The 23,456-nt window shown below is 40.2% G+C and overlaps 5 protein-coding genes and 2 pseudogenes across 6 annotated transcripts; 6 read left to right on the top strand and 1 right to left on the bottom strand.

Moving 5' to 3' along the window:
* Positions 250–2,442, top strand: LOC104740220 (methyl-CpG-binding domain-containing protein 10-like). Its single transcript, XM_010460754.1, has 2 exons — positions 250–486; positions 921–2,442. Exons 1-2 carry the CDS (start codon positions 424–426, stop codon positions 2,256–2,258), a joined length of 1,401 nt encoding a protein of 466 aa, XP_010459056.1. The 5' UTR covers positions 250–423; the 3' UTR covers positions 2,259–2,442.
* Positions 2,557–3,880, bottom strand: LOC104740219 (SNF1-related protein kinase regulatory subunit gamma-like PV42a). Of its 2 annotated transcripts, none has more exons than XM_010460752.2 (2): positions 3,039–3,880; positions 2,557–2,957 (listed from the first exon to the last, which is right to left on the bottom strand). In XM_010460752.2, the coding sequence occupies exons 1-2, from the start codon at positions 3,819–3,821 to the stop codon at positions 2,667–2,669; spliced, it is 1,074 nt and encodes a 357-aa protein (XP_010459054.1). In that variant the 5' UTR covers positions 3,822–3,880; the 3' UTR covers positions 2,557–2,666. The 2 variants fall into 2 exon arrangements, with proteins under 2 accessions (XP_010459054.1, XP_010459055.1); XM_010460753.2 differs by having other exon boundaries at positions 3,051–3,879.
* LOC104740218 lies at positions 3,954–5,971 on the top strand. Its single transcript, XM_010460751.2, has 4 exons — positions 3,954–4,282; positions 4,663–4,799; positions 4,960–5,488; positions 5,640–5,971. Exons 1-4 carry the CDS (start codon positions 4,254–4,256, stop codon positions 5,815–5,817), a joined length of 873 nt encoding a protein of 290 aa, XP_010459053.1. The 5' UTR covers positions 3,954–4,253; the 3' UTR covers positions 5,818–5,971.
* LOC104740217 lies at positions 6,398–9,312 on the top strand (annotated as a pseudogene).
* Positions 9,751–10,327, top strand: LOC104743316 (signal recognition particle 54 kDa protein 1-like). The gene is made up of 2 exons (XM_010464413.2): positions 9,751–9,793; positions 9,880–10,327. Exons 1-2 carry the CDS (start codon positions 9,751–9,753, stop codon positions 10,161–10,163), a joined length of 327 nt encoding a protein of 108 aa, XP_010462715.1. The 3' UTR covers positions 10,164–10,327.
* Positions 10,880–13,139, top strand: LOC104743315 (zinc finger BED domain-containing protein DAYSLEEPER-like). The gene is made up of 2 exons (XM_019235458.1): positions 10,880–10,995; positions 11,273–13,139. The coding sequence occupies exon 2, from the start codon at positions 11,277–11,279 to the stop codon at positions 13,137–13,139; it is 1,863 nt and encodes a 620-aa protein (XP_019091003.1). The 5' UTR covers positions 10,880–10,995; positions 11,273–11,276.
* The window catches only part of LOC104740216, a 9,463-nt pseudogene continuing 1,359 nt past the window's right edge, over positions 15,353–23,456 (top strand).

The raw sequence follows: 23,456 nt of genomic DNA, 5'->3' as shown, positions 1-23,456 counted from the left end.
AAAACAGCGGTCACGTAACCGGACCTCAACCCCACTTTCCATTCTACTTTATTAAGCGGGAAACAGATGCTTCCTTATCCATCGATGAAAGCGTCGGCTACACAGGACACGTGTTGAGCTCAAAGAGGTCTGTCACTAAACTATCACGTCGTCCCAGTGTAAATCCATCATTCTCGCTCTCGTGGGTTACGTGGATACAGAAAAATTCAATTTTTAGTTCGAAATAAAAAAAAAGGAAAAAGAATTAAAAAATAAAATTAAGACAGAACAGAAGAGACACGCAAACATATCCATTCACGACGGTTCTTGCAGCAGCTTATTTACCAGAAAGGAAAGAAGTCCGAATTTTTTTTTTGTGTCTAAAGAGAGAAGGGTTATTAAGTGAAGAGAGTTAGGTACTGTGTCAGGTGAAGAGATACGAAGATGGATAACACAGAAGAACTTGTCTCCATTGAGCTACCAGCTCCTGCTTCATGGAAGAAACTGGTATCTTCTTCCCTCTTCTTGTTTTTTTGTCATTGTTTTCTTGAAAATACTGCTGTGATTACTATTTTTCTCCCTTGAATCGATGTTGTCTGTGTAAGGATTGTTTCTCTGTTCTGTTTTCTACTCTTAGTTAGTTTCTTTGGTTTCTTATGGTCTAGGGTTTATGCTCGATTTGGGGATTTCAAGAAATGTTTTGTTTCGAGGTTGTTTTGTGGCTTTCTATGTTGAATTTATGTTGAGATAGTATAATTAGATGAGAATTTAACGGTTAGGTCTTTCTTGGGGGTCAAATTAGGGTTTTTTTTTTAATGAATACACCCTAAACCCTAGATTTGGTTGATAAAATTTGGGGGTTTCCTATAGATTGCGTCCTGTGTTGTTGCTAGTGCATATATCTTTGGTATTTGATTAGTAAAAGCTTGTGTTTGTTTCAGTTTTATCCAAAAAGAACTGGTACTCCGAGAAAGACAGAGATTGTGTTCGTGGCCCCAACGGGTGAAGAGATCAGCTCGCGTAAGCAGTTGGAGCAGTACCTGAAAGCTCATCCTGGCAACCCTGTCATCTCTGAGTTTGAGTGGACGACTGGGGAAACTCCAAGGAGGTCTTCAAGGATCAGCCAAAAGGTGAAGGCAACGACGCCTACTCCGGACAAAGAACCCCTCTTGAAGAAGAGACGATCGTCTCTCACAAAGAAGGACAATAAGGAGGCTGCTGAGAAGAACGAAGTGGCTGCTGCGAAGGACAACATGGATGTTGACAAGGATGGACAGAAGGAAAACGCAGAGGGTGAGAAGGAGAAAGAGGCTGAGACGACTGAGACTGAGAAGGAGAACAAAGAGGGTAAAAAAACTGAGGCTGGGAAGGACGGTGAAAAGACTGAGGCTGAGACCAAAGAGGGAGAAGTTGTGGCGGACAAGAAAGAGGCTGTTGAAGTGGATACCTCTGAGTTGGAGAAAAAGACTGAGGGTGGAGGTGGAGTTGAAGAACCTCCCAAAGTTGAAGGCCTCAAGGACACTGAAATGAAAGAGGCTCAGAAAGTTGTTGCTGAGGATGATGGAGAGAAGAAGCCTGCAGAGGAAGAGACCGAGAAAAAAGGCAGCGCGACAACAGAAGCTAACGGAGAACAGAATGTGACCCCAGGTGAGCCTAACCTTGATGCAGATGCTGATGCAAATAAGGGAAAAGAATCCAAAGAATCTGATGAGAACAAGACAGAAGCTGAGGCCAATAAGGAGAACGAAACCCTAGAATCTGATGTTAAGAAGACAGAAGCTGCAGCAAATAAGGAGAACGAAACCCAAGAATCTGATGTTAAGAAGACAGAAGCTGCAGCAAATAAGGAGAACGAAACCCAAGAATCTGATGTTAAGAAGACAGAAGCTGCAGCAAATAAGGAGAACGAAACCCAAGAATCTGATGTTAAGAAGACAGAAGCTGCAGCAAATAAGGAGAACGAAACCCAAGAATCTGATGTTAAGAAGACAGAAGCTGCAGCAAATAAGGAGAACGAAACCCAAGAATCTGATGTTAAGAAGACAGAAGCTGCAGCAAATAAGGAGAACGAAACCCAAGAATCTGATGTTAAGAAGACAGAAGCTGCAGCACATAAGGAGAACGAAACCCAGGAATCTGATGTTAAGAAGACAGAAGCTGCAACAGCAACAGCAGTAGCAGAGGAGAAGAAGAACGACATGAAGGCAGAAGACACAAACAGAAGCTTGGAGGCGAATCAAGTTCAGCAGCAGGGCGCTGCAGCTTCCGTGAGCTGTTAAAACCTATATCGTTCTGCACAGAGCACAGAACGTGAAGAGTTTGTTGTGATTTCAGATGTAGCATTAACATTATGAGTGGTTGTTGTATGTGTCGGTAGAACTAATGTCTCTATGTAGTTCAGTTCATTGTCATTTGTACGTTTGTACTTTGTTGTATTATTATTAATGTTAGGCATTTAGACTCCTCGTTTTCTCATACTTTAGATGAATGAAGGGTGATTCCAAGTTGCCCAGAGTCGAAGATCACATAATAGAATTGGAGAGGTAAAAGACGTGAGATCACATAATAGAATTGGAGAGGTAAAAGACGTGAGCTCGTCGATTAAAAAAAAGAGCAGATCTTTCAAAGTATAAGATTACATTGTTAGATTATTGAGGAAAAGTAAAAAAACAAAGTGAGTTCATCGTTTACAAAAGAGCAGATCTTAGGGAGCGTATGATATCAGTGAGGGAGACGACCCCTTGAAGAAGACCCTGTTGGTCCATCACCCACACTCTGTGCACTCCTCTGTTCACCACTTTCTCTATGGCTTCCTCCATCGTTGCTTCCACACCGCAACTAACCACGTCCCTCTCTTTCCCCGTAGCTTTCTCAGTGAACTCCAGAGCTGTGAGTGACAGCCACGTCTGCAACTCCGGCAAGCGACATCCTTTTAAATCCGTTGCCGAAAACGTACCTATCACTTTCCTATGCCTCCCCTGCAATCTCAAAACACACACAAAATGAAGTATACATTATTTTCAACAATATACATAACCAAGCATATATGATATACCTACAATGAAGCCTACATTGATTAGCTGTAGATGATCCTCTTGTGGTACATCAGGTGCGTGAACGATAGGGACAGCGTTGAGCAGAGCACCCTTCATAACGTTGATGGCACTGGAAACAGTTGTTCTCTCTGTGATGGCGTATACGGAATCATGAACGGCTTTGAGATCGGAGATAGAGCGTGAGAGGACAGTCTTGAGGTCATCAAAGTGATGGTCTCTGAGGAACCTCAAGAGATCCATCTGAGTAAGCATCCTGTAAGCAGAGGCTGACTCAATCAACTCAACTCCTGCAATGGTGTTACTACTCTCTATGCTGCTCTCCACTGGTACTAAAGCTCGATGGATCCCTTTGCCAAACACTTCCATGCACTCTAAGAAGCTGGTATTAGGATTCAGTGTCCAGAGACTAAGTCCTTCGAGACAGTGACCAATGATGGATGACACCTGTGAACCCATCTTGCGATCAAGATCGGAGAGATCAGAGTCTTCCCCGGCGATATGAGCAAGTATGTCGAGCATGGTGAGAATACCGATGTAGTGTTTTCGTACAACTCCAGTTTGTTTATCAGACTCCATGATCATGGAACCGCCGGCTCCGATCCAGTGTCCAGGTGGTGCAGCCACAGGGAGGGCGGAGATAGAGTTAGCAACTAATGTGTTCATTGCGTGGGAGATTGTTGCTGTGTACGGAACCTCCACAAGGCGTCGGTTTCCGGCCGTTAGATCTTTGGCCGTGACATTGATCAGACGGCTGTGATGATCTTCTTCGCTCTTCTCTTGTTGCATTGTTTAGTTGACTAGAGTGTGTCGTGGCTCTGGCTGGAACGTGTTCCTTCGCGAGCATTTTAAGTGTCGATCTTGGCTCGAACTTTGATGCTTTTGGATCAGGACTGCTTGCGATGATCCAGAAGCACGTGGCGACCGGTACTTGCTAGTTACTAGTGACATGCAACGCGTGGCGGTTTCACCAATTATTGAGAGATTGTTTTATGTTTCTTTATGTTTGCTTTGGTAAAAGCAGGAGAGATGGAATTATTTGGGCCTTTTACATGTACGGCCCATTATGATATTTAATGACGAAAATAGGCCTTCGTCTCTTCTTTTGTTATTTTGTTCCTTTGTTAAATTCAATATCTCTTCTCCCTCGCGTCCGGGAATGAAACGACTTTGAGAATCCAAGAACGTGGGAAAGAAATCACTACTGAAGAAACACCGAAGATGGCGAGAATGATGGAAGTGGCGCGCTCGTGAGTGTCTTCTCTCTCTGTATCTTTCGTTTTGTTCGCTGCATTACTCAATTAGCGTAATCGTTTCAAATTTGGTCGACTTCTGTTTGGAGATTTCTTTGTGTTTCTATGATTCGCTCGCTTCGATTTAGGGTTTTCTTTCGTAAATCTTGTAAGACGAACTATGGATTAATTCATACTCGGTTACTCTTAATTAATAATTCGATTCCTTTATGAGATTAAGGATGTGAATTGATGCAAAAATTGCCTCTTTTTGATGAATTTCATAATGGATATGGATGCAATTTAGGGTATTTGAATTGTGCAATGAGAGATTACAAGATTTGATGCTTGTGAAAATCAGCTTATTTGCTTAATTGGTACGTATTCGTGCATTGTAGTGAAGAGAATGGATTTGAAGAACCCAACAATGGAGAAGAAGTTTCATGGGATGATCTGGAGAGAGAAGCTGCTAGTAATATATCGTCTAAAAGAACTCAGGCCGGGAGATCTCACCAGCACGACTCGTTTAGAAAAGGTATATGAGCAAAGGGTTTCTTCCTTATAAAGTATGTTTTGAGTTATGTATGATAAAGTGTGAACCTTTTGTGATAAAGGCATGGTGATGTGATCTGTATAGTCATCATGATAAAGTCGGTGATGATGTTACAAAGCATATAATATCTTTAATTGATCAGGTGACGAACTTTCTGGAGACTTGTATGAACTGTGGAGGCAAGAACAGAACAGCATAGCTGCAAGACTAGACAAAGAGCTTAAATCCAGGTGGGAATTGGATGAACTGATTGAAGAACAGCTGAGCAGATACCAGTCCCATTACTACAACGCCATGGTTTCAACGTCCTTAAAGGATGTATCTAACCTCGTCCTGCCCACGTGGCTACCGCCTCATGAGCTTGCTGCCGTGGCCTGGCTTGGAGACTGGCGTCCGACCTCCATTCTTGACCTTGTCCGTATCCTGGCCGCTCAAAACCCTGCCTTCTCTCTGTCTGAGTCGAGTGAACGTGTACTCTCTCAGCTTCTCCGTGAGATACGCATTGAGGAGGCCGTGATCGATGAGGAATATGCAGAAATTCAGGCAACATGTGTCCTTCACCTCCCGTTTTCACCGCTCTGCAGTACTCGGTCGCATGAAGAAGCTCTGCGTTCTGTGCAAGAGCTGTTTGGGAACATCCATAAAGTGATCTCAAAGGCACAACGACTCAGGTTTGTTTTTTTCTCTCTACTCCATCATAAAGAAAAGGAATTGTAGAGGATGAACGAAAACAAATACCTGATGACACCAATAGATAGTGGTTAATGTCTTAGTCTTGTTGAGTTATCAGTAGATATGAGCGCATGTTGCTATGGTTGGCAGGTATAAAGTGTTAGAGCTGGTGATGAAGAAGCTACTGAATCAAACAGATACAGCCGAGTTTGTGGTCGCATTTGCAGGGATTCAAGACGCCATCCACCAGTTTGGAGAACAGAAGAAGCTAAAAAGGCTCTATCCAGCGGTTCCTTCACCTCTGAAGGGATCAGGATCATCCAGTTGAGAGCTATTGTATGAGTCCCAGTTTCAGAGTAAAAAAACGAAACGCTGTGATCTTGAATCTGCCTGTTAGGAACTTCTGTCTGTCTATACATCAACTCATAGTCATAGATATCAGTTACCTTAGTATAAACAAACATGTTTGGGTTTGGCTGTCACCGACCACCATATCCTCTGGATTCAGTGGTACTGTACGTACGTCAGTTGTAAGTAACACAACAATATTGACATTTTAAAACCGATTCTTGTATATATAACATTCAGGCTCTTCTTCAATTTGTTGATTCTTTTATCGTTCGTGTTCCTATTAACAAGCAAAATTGCGTCATAACTCATAAAAGTTGTATTGAATGTGTGTTGTAGAGTTTTCATATTTTACCAAAAACATTAGACAAATTGACAAAAAATGGGATATTTTGGAAGGCATATCTTTTGAGAGGAAAGGTTGAAAAGCAAAATTGTTAAAAGCATTGGGCCTGTTTAGCGTTTTGAGGCCCATGTAATTTGAGATGCTCCGACTCGTAACCGGTTTAGGGATTAAAAAAGAAGAAGATTCTAGAACCAAAAAGGGTCATCTTCTCCCGCCTATATCCGCCGAACAAAGGATCCCCTGATCAAAACTTGAACCCTAATTGCCTTTGATCTTAGTTGAATCGGACAGCAGCGAGAAGATGGTGTTGGCGGAACTTGGTAGCCGGATAACCCAGGCCATACAGCAGATGAACAATGTGACAATTATCGATGAAAAGGCTCTGAATGATTGCTTAAACGAGATAACTCGCGCTTTGCTCCAGTCCGATGTCTCTTTCCCCCTTGTGATGGAGATGCAGACTAATATTAAGAAGATCGTCACAACAAGCGCCGGATCATTGAGCAGGTCTTTGATTTAGCAGAACACGATGAAACCCGGGTTAATTCTTTATTTTCTTCAGTTTTTGTGAATTTTAGTTGATCATGATTCTATTTCAGGCTATATTCAATGAACTCTGTAAGATATTGGATCCAGGAAAGCCTGCATTTGCCCCCAAAAAGGCCAAAGCTGGTGTTGTTATGTTCGTTGGATTACAAGGTTAGGTCTCTCTGTTTGATGTTATTGTTTGTTATTCTGTGGTTGTTTTATTATGTTTCTAATCTGCACGTGTGAAATTTTTTGTAAAAAGCGTCAGCTAAATTTGTGACTAATGTTTATAGGTGCTGGGAAAACAACAACGTGTACCAAGTATGCTTATTACCATCAGAAGAAAGGGTACAAACCAGCTCTTGTGTGTGCGGATACTTTCAGGGCAGGTGCTTTCGATCAGCTTAAACAGAATGCCACCAAGGCCAAGATCCCCTTTTATGGAAGGTACTCAAATCAATCCTTTTTGTGGTGTTATATGATCTTGTTCTTGTCTATCCCCTTTGTGTGATGAAGGTTTATATCCTAGTATCAGCTTTCCGCTTATAAGACTTTTGGTGTTTGCATTTCCAAAGGATATTAGATCCTGTCTGTGTAAATGATGGTATATTCTTTGTTGCGGTAGAAGCAATGTACAATATTTATGAAATTGTTTGGTTTAGGTCTGTACCTGCACGAATTTGCAGTGAAAATCACTACAGTTGCTACTTGAATATATTTCTTTTTGGATCATCCAGGCCAGTAGGTTTCGTCATACTTCTCTAGTTCTCTGTGTGACACTTACCTTTAGAGTTTCTATAAGCCCTTTCGCCTTTATTTCCTGTGCTCCGTTTTGTAGAATTCATTACACAGTGCCACTCTATCAAAGGATCTCACATCTTTGCCAAAGAGCTTAACAGTTTGTGACTATGCTATTTGTTGTTTTGGAATTACATCAGTGACAGTAACAGAGGGAAATGGAAAAAAATAAAAGAGGATATTCTGTTCTCTAGAATAATCTAATGCTGAGTTGTGATCCTTTGCAGCTACACAGAATCCGATCCTGTGAAAATTGCTGTTGACGGAGTTGAGAGGTTCAAGAAAGAAAAATGTGATCTTATTATTGTTGACACCAGTGGTCGCCATAAACAAGAAGCATCTCTCTTTGAAGAAATGCGTCAAGTTGCTGAAGCAACGGTATGCGTTGTTGTCTTGAAGTCTTTTGTTTATTCCTGGTTGATGTTGGAGGCTTTGATCATGGTCTTTTCACTTTACAGAAACCAGATCTTGTTATATTTGTTATGGATAGCAGTATTGGTCAAGCTGCATTTGATCAAGCTCAAGCATTTAAGCAAACTGTTGCTGTTGGAGCTGTAATTATTACTAAGATGGACGGCCATGCCAAGGGTGGTGGTGCTCTTTGCGCGTATGTATTTCTGACTCTTCATGTGTACTCGATATTGTCAAGATAAAAAATCTTGTTGGCTTTTCTAGTTAAATAAGTGAATCTGGAAGTTGTATTTTCATCTTTTAGTGTTGCAGCTACAAAAAGTCCTGTGATATTCATTGGAACAGGAGAGCATATGGATGAGTTTGAAGTGTTTGACGTCAAACCATTTGTCAGCCGTCTCTTAGGTAACTTTCGTGGAATTTATTGTAAGATTAGCATCATTTTGAGGAGTAATCAGAGGGTCCCCAATAGGTTCTTGTCTCAGAATCTTGATAATGTCTATGTGTACAACAGGAATGGGTGATTGGTCTGGTATCGTGGATAAAATACAAGAGGTGGTACCTAAAGATCTACAGCATGAACTTGTAGAAAAGGTCTCTCAGGGTAACTTTACGTTGAGAACTCTGTACGACCAGTTCCAGTGCTCACTGAATCTTCCACTTAATCAGGTCAGAATCTCTTGTTCAATAGTTGTCTGTACCGTGTGCTGATTGATTAAACAAAATAATGTATTGGTTTGTAGCTTTACTCGATGCTGCCTGGAATTAGTGCTCAATTGATGCCGAAAGGACATGAAGAAGAAAGCCGAGCGAAGATGAAGCGATACATGACAATGATGGATTCTATGACAGATAAAGGTGAGAGAACAACTTCTTATTTGGAGAAAGTTTCTCAGTAGAATTGATAGTAAGTTTTGAGCATTATGTGATGGGTGGCTGTGCAGAACTGGACAGCTCAAACCCAAAGGTGTTTAGCGAGTCAAGGATAATGCGGATAGCGAGAGGGTCAGGGAGGTTTGTAAGAGAAGTGATGGAGATGTTGGAAGAGTACAAGAGGATAGCAAAGACTATGAAAGGGATAAAGATACCAAAGAACGGAGACATGAGCAAGGTCATACCGCCTCAGATGTTAAAACAGATAGGCGGCATGGGTGGTCTGCAGAGTCTCATGAAGCAGATGGGTTCGGCTAAGGACATGATGGGAATGTTTGGTGGCAGAGACAAGTAGTTTCTATCTTTCTTGCACAGTCGCACACAGTGCACGGGAGGGGTCACTGGTGAAACTTATTATTACATATAAGAAAATGGGAGATTTGTATAATCAGGAAGAAGATAACATGTGTTTTAAGTTTTAACACATTCTAATGACTAAAATGCTTAATTGTTGTTACTTTTTTAATACTTTTAATTGTTGTCTCAAAAACATACGATCAATTATATTTAGAACCACTTATCATGGTCCAAAATTAAATTATAATATTCAAACTTCTAAATAGTGGAATATTAATTAAAACCAATAATATTTTTTCATTTATGTAAGTAGTGTTCGTATATATTTAAAATAATAAACATGAAAAAGTTATAGATGATTCATAAAATTTAATAATATTGGCAAAAAAAAAAATATTACCGGATAAATAATGATAGTAATTATTAAATTTGTGTTGGATTTCTTCAATCCTTTTTTTTTTATTATTATTATTTTGCTTTTATCAAATTTCCATTTTCTTTTTGTGTGTGTCTGTGAGTTGAGAGCCTAATGGAAATTTAGGGGAGTTAAAAAAATGTAAAAAGGAGAGACAGAGAGAAATAAAGGGACGAGATTTAAANATGAAGCGATACATGACAATGATGGATTCTATGACAGATAAAGGTGAGAGAACAACTTCTTATTTGGAGAAAGTTTCTCAGTAGAATTGATAGTAAGTTTTGAGCATTATGTGATGGGTGGCTGTGCAGAACTGGACAGCTCAAACCCAAAGGTGTTTAGCGAGTCAAGGATAATGCGGATAGCGAGAGGGTCAGGGAGGTTTGTAAGAGAAGTGATGGAGATGTTGGAAGAGTACAAGAGGATAGCAAAGACTATGAAAGGGATAAAGATACCAAAGAACGGAGACATGAGCAAGGTCATACCGCCTCAGATGTTAAAACAGATAGGCGGCATGGGTGGTCTGCAGAGTCTCATGAAGCAGATGGGTTCGGCTAAGGACATGATGGGAATGTTTGGTGGCAGAGACAAGTAGTTTCTATCTTTCTTGCACAGTCGCACACAGTGCACGGGAGGGGTCACTGGTGAAACTTATTATTACATATAAGAAAATGGGAGATTTGTATAATCAGGAAGAAGATAACATGTGTTTTAAGTTTTAACACATTCTAATGACTAAAATGCTTAATTGTTGTTACTTTTTTAATACTTTTAATTGTTGTCTCAAAAACATACGATCAATTATATTTAGAACCACTTATCATGGTCCAAAATTAAATTATAATATTCAAACTTCTAAATAGTGGAATATTAATTAAAACCAATAATATTTTTTCATTTATGTAAGTAGTGTTCGTATATATTTAAAATAATAAACATGAAAAAGTTATAGATGATTCATAAAATTTAATAATATTGGCAAAAAAAAAAATATTACCGGATAAATAATGATAGTAATTATTAAATTTGTGTTGGATTTCTTCAATCCTTTTTTTTTTATTATTATTATTTTGCTTTTATCAAATTTCCATTTTCTTTTTGTGTGTGTCTGTGAGTTGAGAGCCTAATGGAAATTTAGGGGAGTTAAAAAAATGTAAAAAGGAGAGACAGAGAGAAATAAAGGGACGAGATTTAAAGTGGGGATGGTAGATCAACGGCGGAGAGAGGAAGAGAGAGATTCATCGTCCTGATTATAAATATAAGTGAGAGAACAGAAAAGGGCCGACGGGGAAAAAGAAAAGGAAAAAAAGCTCTAAACCCTAAAAAAAAAGTGAAAGTCCAATTCGATTTTGCTCTTTAGCGTTTCGGTGTTTCAGAGCCCATTACACGCGTTTTCAGACTCCTCTTCCTTCCTTTGTCTCTTCTGTGTAAGTACCTTCTTCTTCTTCTTCTTCTTCTTCTTCTTCTTCTTCCACTTCCTCCTCTCTTCTTCGTTTCGCTTTTCCGATTTATCGTGTTTTGTGAATAAGGGAGAGAACTGTTCGCCGTTGTGTCTTCTTCTTCTGTTTTCTATCGCAATTGTTTGTTTCCCGGGTCTAATGTGTCTCTTCTTCGTTTTGATCTCTCATGAGGACTGTTGAATTGTGTCAAAGAAAACATCTTTACGAATAAATTGATTCAATTTTGCCTTTTGTCTTGTTTCAGGATAATGGATACTACTACTAATCATCCTTCAGACCTGGTTGATGTGGACGTTGCTCTTGAGATAGTGGATTCTGATACACAAACACAACAACCCATTGGTAAGCGTAGGAGGCAGAAGAAGTCTGAGGTGTGGGATCACTTCATCACGGAAGTTGTTAGTCCTGACACTAAAAAAGCTCGTTGCATGCACTGCAACAAATCCTTTGCCTACATTAATGGCACTAAGGCTTCAGGAACTAGCCACCTTAAGCGTCATATTGACTTGGGTATTTGTGCTAAGAGCTCTGAGTTCAAGAAGCTCTCTCCAACTCCAATCAAGGAGGAAACCACGCCAACGCCAACACCAATCAAGGAGGAAACCAATTCCTCCTCCTGCCTTCCCAAGAAACGTCGGATCTCTTCTTCTCCTGTTGTTCATCCTCCTCTTGATCAAGATCGCTGCAACCATGAGATGGCTAAGATGATCATCATGCATGATTACCCTCTTCATATGGTCGAGCACCCTGGTTTTGTTGGTTTCCTTAAGGCTCTTCGTCCGCAGTTCTGTGTGGCAAGCTTCAAGACCGTTCATGATGATTGTGTCTCTATGTTTTTATCCCAAAAGCAGAAAATCTTGGACTTTATTGGAAAGATTCCTGGGGGAGTTAATCTTACTGTAGACGTGTGGTCATCAAAGCAATCAGTGGGTTATGCTTTTCTGACTGGACACTTTATTGATAAAGACTGGAATTTGACTCACCGTCTTCTGAATGTTGCTGTTGTGGCTTCTCCTGATTCAGATTTTGCTTTAAACCAACCTGTCGAAGCTTGTTTATCCGAGTGGAAGTTGGAAGGAAAGATTTCAAGCATCGCTGTCAGCCAATCACTAGTAAATAAGACCTCCGTTGAGAATCTCAGAGGTTATTTGTCTGCTAGGAATCAGCATGTGTTGAATGGTCAGTTGTTGATGGGAAAATGCTATGCTCGCCTCCTAAGCAGCATGGCGCAAGATGCACTCACAGCTGAACACCTCCAAGAACCTATAAAGAATGTCCGAGATAGCATCAAGCATGTTAAAACCAACCAGGTTTGGGGAGACAGATTTGATGACCTGAAGAAACAGTTTCCAACCCCTTCTTCTAACAAAGATCTTCTCATTGACAACCAAACGAGATGGGACACAAGTTACAACATGTTGCTGGCTGCATGTGAACATAGACAAGTGTTTTCTAGTTTGGAAACTTGCTATCCTGAGTACAAAATATCTATATCTCCTGAAGACTGGAGAAAGATTGAGAGTCTCTGCTCATGCTTGAAGGTTCTCTTCGAAGCCGGTAATGCCTTGACTGGGCCACACCACTTGTTAGCAAGCGATTTCTACCATGAGATGACAAAGCTTCAGCTAGAGCTGAGTCGACACACTGCCATGTGTGAAGACCCGGATGTCAGAAACCTAGCAAACTCGTTGAGGGAAAAATTTGACCAGTACTGGAGAGGAAACTTCCTGGTTTTGGCAGTTGCAGGGGTCATGGATCCCCGGTTCAAAATGCAGTTCATTGACTTCACCTTCAATAAGTCGTATGGTGATGATGCAAAAAAATGGACCAAGACTGTCAATGACGCCGTCCATGATCTGTATCTTAACTACAGTGAAGATAATCTGTTGGGTGCTTATGTGGATCATGGCTTTTCGGAAATAGAAGTGGCTCAGGAATCTCACTTCCATCAAGACATGGCTGAAGATGCCAACACAGGGAATGGGCAATCAGGTGATGAGTCAAGTACACAACAAGAGCAAACCACTGAGGCACATCAACATGAGAGACAGAGTAAGGTAGAGAAGCAAAATGTGGTAAGGCTTCNTGGCGCAAGATGCACTCACAGCTGAACACCTCCAAGAACCTATAAAGAATGTCCGAGATAGCATCAAGCATGTTAAAACCAACCAGGTTTGGGGAGACAGATTTGATGACCTGAAGAAACAGTTTCCAACCCCTTCTTCTAACAAAGATCTTCTCATTGACAACCAAACGAGATGGGACACAAGTTACAACATGTTGCTGGCTGCATGTGAACATAGACAAGTGTTTTCTAGTTTGGAAACTTGCTATCCTGAGTACAAAATATCTATATCTCCTGAAGACTGGAGAAAGATTGAGAGTCTCTGCTCATGCTTGAAGGTTCTCTTCGAAGCCGGTAATGCCTTGACTGGGCCACACCACTTGTTAGCAAGCGATTTCTACCATGAGATGACAAAGCTTCAGCTAGAGCTGAGTCGACACACTGCCATGTGTGAAGACCCGGATGTCAGAAACCTAGCAAACTCGTTGAGGGAAAAATTTGACCAGTACTGGAGAGGAAACTTCCTGGTTTTGGCAGTTGCAGGGGTCATGGATCCCCGGTTCAAAATGCAGTTCATTGACTTCACCTTCAATAAGTCGTATGGTGATGATGCAAAAAAATGGACCAAGACTGTCAATGACGCCGTCCATGATCTGTATCTTAACTACAGTGAAGATAATCTGTTGGGTGCTTATGTGGATCATGGCTTTTCGGAAATAGAAGTGGCTCAGGAATCTCACTTCCATCAAGACATGGCTGAAGATGCCAACACAGGGAATGGGCAATCAGGTGATGAGTCAAGTACACAACAAGAGCAAACCACTGAGGCACATCAACATGAGAGACAGAGTAAGGTAGAGAAGCAAAATGTGGTAAGGCTTCGGGAGGGAGTGAGTGAAGAGAGTCAGCTAACAGAAGAGGATCAGCAACATTGTGATGATTCTCAAGTACATGCAATGGCAGAGGAAGACAACATACTATTTCCGGTTGACGTGCTTCTCCAGGAAGGGTCTACCCTCGTCACAATAGGCGAATCATTTTCAGACTTTGATGATATGTACATGCCAGAGATGAAAACGGAGCTTGATCAATACCTGGAAGAAGAACTGATTCCGAGGTCAGAAGACTTTAACGTTCTGAGCTGGTGGAGGCTCAACAGCACAAACTACCCAACCCTTTCAAAGATGGCTGTGGATCTCCTCTCTGTCACCTTCAGTACCGTCTCTCCTGATTCTGTATTCGAAACAGAGGTGAAGCAAATGGACAATTACAAGACCTCCCTTTCTCGTGCAACCTTGGAGGCTCTCTTGTGCACTAAGGAGTGGTTCAAAAATGAAACTTTATGAAACCTTTTCAATTCTTTCTTATTCTTTTGGTTCTAGAGCATAGTGTAATCAGCATTTGATCAGATTTGAAATTAGTTATAAGAAAAACTTTCACATTACTAAGAAGGCTTCTTTGTCCCTCCAAATCACTCATTTTTGTCCTACTCATCATTTTTGGTTCTTGGTCTTCTACAAATCGACTCATTGACAGTATTTGACATACATTTTGGTTTATTTCATTTAAACTATCAAGCCCACTAAACGGGTGGGAAGGAATCATTGAAAAGGAATTAAAAATGTAAATGAAAAAGTTTTGGGATCTAATTGTAGTACCATTGTTTCTACTCATTCAGATGTGGAGTAGATGGATTCTGAATCAATCAATTATAGGTGGCCAGGTGGGTGAGTATTTGTGTTGTTGACATCATCATTTCCATTGAATTTTAAAAATTTGGTGTACTAACTACTAAGGTTTAAACCTTGTAAGTAATACAAGAAGGAGAAAGAGTGTAACTCGTGCTTATATACATGTGTAGTGTAGACATCAAGTAGGTGGTTTATGAAAAAGAGACAATTGACTTTGAGTGGGCAACCACTAAAACACTCTGCACTGAGCAGAGGACTCGAACCGTTGATTATTATTAAAAAAATAAAAAAAGTGAAAACAAACAAAACGGAGTCGGACAAGAGGTCAGTGTCCCCACCACTCAGAGAGCCACGTGTGTCAATCTGAGCCATCATCTCATCTTGGTCGAATTGCATGGGACTTGGATTTGGGGCCTTATTAAAACTTTAATGTGGACATCAAAATCACATGTAACGTCTAATAAGAGATAGAAGAAGAAAGAGATTTGGCGTTAGCGACAAGGAGAGGTCAGGATTGGTCATAAATCTAAAAATCCAAAGTGTAAACCCATCCAAAACCCTTATCCTCAACTTTTTTCTTATATATCTTCTCTTCAACCTCTCTCTCTATCTTTCGCCTACTTTTTTTTTCTTTCTTGTGGCTCTTTTCTTGATAGCTCTGGTCTGGTCAGAATCTTCGTTCCAAGGTACCTTACCTACCTACCTACCTACCTCCCACTATCTGATCTAATCATGTGTGGATTCATTCTTTTTTTATATTACCTTTACACATGATCTAATTATATTGCGTACATGTTTGTTTTTGGATGAAAGGATCATCAATGGCACCGAGGTCGAGCAAAGGGAAATCAAACAACCGAGGGAAAGGAGGAGATAAGAAGAAGAAAGAAGAGAACGTGTTGGCTCCGAGTCTGGTTGAGATCACAGTCACAACTCCGTACGAGACCAAAGTGATACTCAAGGGAGTCTCTACTGACAAAATCATTGATGTGAGAAGGCTTTTGGCATCTCACGTTAAGACTTGCCATTTCACCAACTATTCTCTCTCCCATAAGGTAAATTATTTTTTGATAAGCCAATCCAATAATATCTCATCGCTTTTATCACCAAAGAAGAAGAAGATGTGACTGAACTTATGATATTGGTATAGGTGAAAGGGCAAAAATTGAATGACAACATCCAAGTTGCTTCCCTCAAGCCTTGTTTCCTCCGCATGATTCCAGGTTAGTCCAAAACAATATGTTCCCAACTAGATTTAGTATAGTCTTATATTATTATTGCAAACAACTTTCGAATTAAAGAAAAAAGAACACAACATTCGCATTTGGTCTTCTTTTATGTAAGTGGCACAGAAAGTGTCACAGTGAGTCAGTGACAGTGAGATAAGGCACCACTAATCATTGTTTAATTGTACCAATACCAGAATCGTAATTTGGTTCGTATTATATTGGTTAGTTCTTTTTTGTTCACTTTACCCTCAGAGTTTGTGTTATTTACCGTTTTTGCCACAGAGGAGTACAAAGAGCAGAGCCAAGCTTGGACTCAGGTGCGGAGAGTCGTAGACATCGTAGCGTGCACCACCAGGTTCTCCTCCGCTTCCCCCAAATCCCCCAACGGGAAACCCATCGTCGTCGCCGGCAGCAACAACAATGCCATTCAGGCGCCGGCCTCGCCGGAGGGGCTCGACATGGTCGCTATCCACCCAACCCCAAAGCTTTCTCAATTTTACGACTTTTTCTCCGTTGCTCACCTCTCTCCTCCGATTCTTCGTAAGTTTTTTTTAACACTCACTAGGCTCTCTCTCTGCGGTTGATTGATTGAGATTTTCACAGCTCATTGGCTCTTTCTCGTTTCAATATTTTTGATATGCAGATTTGAAGAAGGTCGATGGCAGTAAAGAAGAAGAAGAAGAAGAAGAAGAAGAAGAAGAAGCTGGAGATGGTTACCATTTTGGACTTAAGGTTAAGATTTGCAATGGGAAGGTTATACATGTGATTGCTTCTGTGAATGGGTTCTTCGCCGTTGGAAAACAGCTCTCACATTGTCATTCCATTGTTGATTTGCTTCAGAACGTCAGCAATGCTTTTGCCAAGGTATATTTTAAAATCAATGCTTTTGTTTTTTTTTTTTCCATAAAGAAACAAGCTTTTTAACATTGTATTGGGAATTGATGCAGGCATATGAATCTCTAATGAAAGCTTTCACTGACCGGAACAAGGTGAAATAGCTGTTTTTACGTTTTTAGTTAATGATTTTGTTTTTGAGGATTTTTTTTCAAGATCAATTTTTTTGAAGTTTGGCTTCATTTGTTTTTTTTTTCAGTTTGGCAACCTCCCGTATGGATTACGGATTAATACATGGCTTGTACCTCCTCCTGTTTCTGAGTCTACTTCAACTTTTTCTCCTTTACCAACAGAGGATGGACATTGGGGTGGGAATGGTGGAGGTCAAGGGATGAATGGTGAATACGATCTTCGACCTTGGGCTGCTGAGTTTTCTGTATTAGCTACGCTTCCTTGCAAGACTGAGGAGGAGAGGGTTGTTCGAGATAAGAAAGCTTTCTTGCTTCATAATCAGTTTCTCGATACCTCGGTTCGAAAAGCTGTTAGAGCCATTTGCAACGTGATGGATACTAATCAACACACTACTGGATTACTTTCAGGCTCGATCCTTCTTGAGGATCATGTTGGAGATTTGTTTATTACTGTAAAACGTGATATAGCCAGCCTTGACCCAAAGCCTGAAGCTACATGTCAAAATGAACCATTTGTTCTATCATCCAAGGAACTTGCTGAAAAGAATTTGCTAAAAGGGATAACAGCTGATGAGAGTAAGATTGTTCACGTAAGTGATTTCTCATCCTTTTCTCAGCTATATGTAAAGAATGACTGTTTCTGCACTATAAGGTTTTGCTAACATCATTATCACATCAAATAGCATTTTTCGTAGATGACTGAATTATATTAGAGCTATAATCGTCCGCAATGCATTTACTTTTTCATGCATGTGTAATTTCTTCTAAAGATTATAACCAATGAAGAAATATTTCCAGGATACTCTGGCTTTAGGCACAGTTATTGTAAGGCACTGTGGATATACAGCGGTGGTACATGTCGAGGGTAAAACGCAGAAGGCAATGTCTGATTTCCGTGATATTTTGATTGATGACCTGCCGGACGGAGGAGCGAATGCTCTTAACCTTAACAGGTATGTCCCCCCAAGATTTTTAATACAATACGGTATTTTGCACATCGTGTTCATATTAAAAAAATCCATTTTATTGTGGGTCTCTCTACGACTCTGTCTCTACCTTTTGAGTATTCATTGGTAAATGAATCAAAGGTTATTCCCGAGTATATCTATAACATTGCTGTGTTCTCATCCCTTGCGAAAAGACATATCTGAGCGTCTAACTTCTTCTTTTCCATCTTGATTGTTACCTTTATTGCAGCTTAAGGGTTCAGCTTCACAGGGCCCATAGTGTTGGAACATCTGGAGAGAACCAGCCCACACAGCTTGATTCGGATGATATAGAGTCTTGTAGATGTATTGCACCGGAGTTAGTAAAAGCTAACTTAACAAAATTAGAAGAGAAATGGGTATCTTCTGTAAGACCCATTAGATGGGAGCTCGGTTCTTGCTGGGTTCAGCATCTACAAAAGAAAGAAACAGACGTCTGTGGAAAGCCTGCAACTAATGATGAGACTGAACTTTCAGTTAAAGGCTTGGGGAAACAATTTAAAGTTTTAAAGACCAAAAGTAAGAAATCAGAAAATAATCGTACCGTGAAGGAAAAGGAAAAAGATATCAGACTACACGAGTTAAATGGGGAGGCTGATCTAGGGAAGAAAAGCATTGACGAACATTTTGAGACTGAACTGAAGGAACTGCTTTCTGAACAAGCTTTCTCTCGCCTAAAAGAAACTGGAACCGGTCTCCATTTAAAGGTTCGCTTTTCTTCTATTTTGGACTATTAACCACGAGAGAAAAGGTCCCGCATTTGTTTATGTATGGTTCCTTTTTTATTCTTTGATTGACAACGTGGTGCTTACTTGAATATTATTTGTGATACAGTCAAAAGAAGAGCTTACTAAGATGGTATATGGTTACTATGATGAAATTGCTTTGCCAAGGCTGGTATGTTTTTAGTTAGATAACAGATATAATTTTCTAAACATATCTTTGACCATACTTATCAAGTAATCATTGTAATGGTTTACTAGGTAGCAGATTTCGGGTCACTGGAGCTTTCTCCAGTTGATGGTCGCACAATGACTGACTTCATGCATATTAGAGGTCTCCAAATGCGTTCGCTAGGACATGTGGTAAGAATGCTTTACCTTGTCAATGACGCCTTTCCCTGTTGCCAAGTTATTTTGATTTTTTGAGAGAGTAAAGCTAATATGTTCATCTAAAGGGATTTTGTTGAGGTCAGAAGTAGTTTACTGTACAGCTGTTAATGACTCCACTATACCTATGGATCAGGCTAAACTTGCTGAGAAACTTCCTCATATACAGTCCATCTGTATACATGAGATGATTACGAGAGCTTTCAAGCATCTTCTTAGGGCGGTTATTGCATCTGTCAATAATGTGGCAAAGCTACCTGTGGCAANGCTTTCTGAAGAAGCTTTCTCTCGCCTAAAAGAAACTGGAACCGGTCTCCATTTAAAGGTTCGCTTTTCTTATATTTTGGACTATTAACCACGAGAAAAAAGGTCCTGCATTTGTTTATGTATGGTTCCTTTTTTATTCTTTGATGGACACCGTGGTGCTTACTTGAAAATTATTTGTGATACAGTCAAAAGAAGAGCTTACTAAGATGGTATATGGTTACTATGATGAAATTGCTTTGCCAAGGCTGGTATGTTTTTAGTTAGATAACAGATATAATTTTCTGAACATATCTTTGACCATACTTATCAAGTAATCATTGTAATGGTTTACTAGGTAGCAGATTTCGGGTCACTGGAGCTTTCTCCAGTTGATGGTCGCACAATGACTGACTTCATGCATATAAGAGGTCTCCAAATGCGTTCGCTAGGACATGTGGTAAGAATGCTTTACCTTGTCAATGACGCCTTTCCCTGTTGCCAAGTTATTTTGATTTTTTGAGAGAGTAAAGCTAATATGTTCATCTAAAGGGATTTTGTTGAGGTCAGAAGTTGTTTACTGTACAGCTGTTAATGACTCCACTATACCTATGGATCAGGCTAAACTTGCTGAGAAACTTCCTCATATACAGTCCATCTGTATACATGAGATGATTACGAGAGCTTTCAAGCATCTTCTTAGGGCGGTTATTGCATCTGTCAATAATGTGGCAAAGCTACCTGTGGCAATAGCTGCATCATTAAACTTCATGCTTGGCCGCCGTGAATCGGAAGGGTGTGATAGGATCCCCAGTGAAGAGTATTGTCTCAGATTACAATGGCTACAGAATTTTCTTTCCAGAAAATTTGGTTGGATACAGACAGATGAGTTCAATCATTTGAAAAAAATTTCCATCCTCCGAGGACTCTGCCAAAAGGTTAAGTATCTCTGTGTTAATGTATTGCTGCTTGTATCAGAATTATAGTTCTTTATTGATTTCATGCTTTTAAACAGGTTGGGTTAGAACTAGTTCCAAGAGATTATGACTTCGATTCCCCAAATCCTTTCAAGAGTTCTGACATTTTTGGATTGGTACCTGTGTGCAAGGTTGGTCACTCCATTCCAATATTAGTTTGACTAACAGCGATTCGGTCACAATCTGTTTTTTTTTTTCTACGACTGCTTGGATTTTGGTTTATAGAAATATGGTTCAAATGCTAGACAATAATCTTTAAGATATATGTTTGTTTGATCAGCATGTGCTGTGTATATCATCTGACGGAAGGACACTCTTGGAGTCATCAAAAATTGCTCTTGACAAAGGAAAACTAGATGATGCTGTGAATTATGGAACAAAGGTGTCATTTCTTTTGATAGCTACGTTATCATCATTCTTTAACCAACTGAACTGTTATCCAAGAGATGTTGACTTCTTACATTTCGTAGGCATTGGTCAAGATGATTGCTGTCTGTGGGCCTTATCATAGAAATACTGCTTGTGCGTACAGCCTTCTCGCAGTTGTACTGTACCACACTGGCGATTTTAACCAGGTATTATCATCTCTCACCTTCTTACTAAATGGCAACTTTGATTATTAGGTCAAGGAACATTAAAGAGAGTTTGTAGAGTTTTATGTTCTGCTTCTGCTTCTAGCTAGGCACCCTATCTCTAATGTTCTATCCTCTCTTGATCAGGCAACGATATATCAGCAGAAGGCTCTAGATATAAATGAGAGAGAACTTGGTCTCGACCATCCTGACACTATGAAAAGCTATGGGGATCTTTCTGTATTTTATTATCGTCTTCAACACTTCGAATTGGCACTAAAGTAAGTGATGCATAATGATCTCTTATAGTTATATGGTCACTAAAAATAGAACCGTACTACTTTGTTTTTCCATCATATTTGTCGTGTTGCCTTGGAATGAGTTATGGTCCAACCTCTCCTCTGATTGGCTCCTTCTAAATGTTATCTTTCTAATAATTTATATTTGTTACCTTTTTATAGATATGTGAACCGTGCGTTGTTTCTTCTTCACTTCACTTGTGGGCTATCTCACCCAAATACTGCTGCCACATATATCAATGTGGCTATGATGGAAAAAGAAGTAGGGAATGATAATCTAGCTCTAAGATACTTGCATGAAGCTCTAAAGTGCAATAAAAGATTGCTAGGAGCGGACCATATTCAGGTTCCTCCCTTATCTTTCTTGCCTCACTTTGCGCCCATTCTGAAACTAATCATGCTTTTGTGTCTTTACTTTGCCAGACAGCGGCAAGCTATCATGCAATAGCTGTGGCTCTCTCTTTCATGGAAGCACATTCATTGAGTGTGCAACATGAACAAACTACACTTCAGATACTTACAGCAAAACTTGGACCAGATGACCTTCGTACACAGGTGATTGATTTGCTCCTAGTTCATTATCTTAATTCCTAAGTTTCTGTCATAACGCATGGAGGAGTAGGAATCATCCGATCTCAGCTGAATAATTTACTCTTACTGGTAAAGTAAGAAAGTGTATGTTTTGAACTCTTAGACATACTTGTTTTGTTTTCTTTATTTATCTCTCACAGGATGCTGCTGCATGGCTTGAATATTTTGAATCAAGAGCCATAGAGCAGCAGGAAGCAGCCCGAAATGGAGTCCCAAAGTCTGATGCTTCCATCGCGAGCAAAGGCCACCTTAGGTACTAAAATGGATATCTCCCAGAACACATAAAGGATATGGTAATTATTTCATTGGCACCAAAGTCCGACCTTTGTTGCAGTGTATCAGATCTCGTGGACTATATAAGTTCTGATCCCGATACTAAAGGAAGTGTTGCTCACAGGAAACAGCGGCGCGCCAGGGTAATCACTTAGGTCACTCATTTTGGATTTTGTTCTGTTCATTAGGTCACTCATTTTGGGTTTTGTTGAGTGTACAATAACCTGATTAAATACCTGTCAATTGTGTAATACTCTGGTTGTAAAGTTTGAACTCAAACTATGCTGCTTGGTTTTCTAGATGTATGTCTAAATGGAATATTGATCTAAAGGCATTCCATGCCCTAGAAGTTAATGGAAAAAAAAAACATGTGAGATATTGAAACGAAAAGAATGAATGGATATATAGCTCTAGGTTTTACTGTCAAAGGTTTGTGACATTACTTTTGTTTCAACAGGTATCACAAGCCAATGATACTGTTGCGTCAGGTGATGATGCCACCCATAGAGTTGCTCCACAGAATGGCATTGCTACATGGAATGATGTCACAGAAGCGAATGTCATTATGAGTAGGGCCGAAGAAAATGATCCTGATGCAGTTGTTGATGAGATCAAAACAGGTGATATCGTAGTTCACAGACTAAATGTGGACAGCCGAATTGTGGAAGAGTCAACTTTAGATGAGGGCTGGCAAGAGGCATACTCAAAGGGGAGATCTGGAAATGGTGCGAGAAGGAAAAGGCAGCCTGATCTTATGAAAAAAAGAATGTCGTTTAACAGAAATCTCACTGGGAGACAGAATGTTCAGCAACAGAACTTATCTTCTCGGTTGCAGAAAACAACTGTGAGACCCTCCCTCTCTAAGTCACCATCCCATAGGGCTCTGAAGAACACAGAGATAGATGTCAGTAAAAATACAACTAAGCCACAGTCAAAGGCTTCTGGTTCTGCTGCTGTGACCAGTATTACTTTGGCTTCAAAGTCTCTCTCATACAAAGATGTTGCTGTGGCACCACCAGGTACAATTCTGAAGCCAGTGTTAGAAAAAGTAGAATTGCCTTTGGAGAGCACTGAAAGTCAGATGTACAGGACTTCAAGTTCGTCAGCTGAAGCAGAAAGCAAATCTGACACTGTAATGTTGGATTTGCCAATCGAAGGAGCAGAGCTTCCCTGTGAAAAGCAGGAATCACAAGAAGGTGGTGAGTCAGTGGAAAATTTAACGTCAGAGTCTGAAGGGGATCTGGGGTCCTGTCAGGGGCAAAAGGCTTCTGATATAAGCAGGAAAAAGCTATCAGCCTCCGCAGAGCCTTACAATCCTGGAGGTTTCTTGGTTATTGATCTGCAAAGCTTAGCAGCAACAACAGGCAA

This window comes from Camelina sativa, chromosome 14 (assembly GCF_000633955.1).
Source record: "Camelina sativa cultivar DH55 chromosome 14, Cs, whole genome shotgun sequence".
Lineage (NCBI taxonomy): Eukaryota > Viridiplantae > Streptophyta > Magnoliopsida > Brassicales > Brassicaceae > Camelina > Camelina sativa.
Note: the sequence above shows the minus strand (reverse complement) of the source record. Positions and strands in the feature narration are given on the sequence as shown.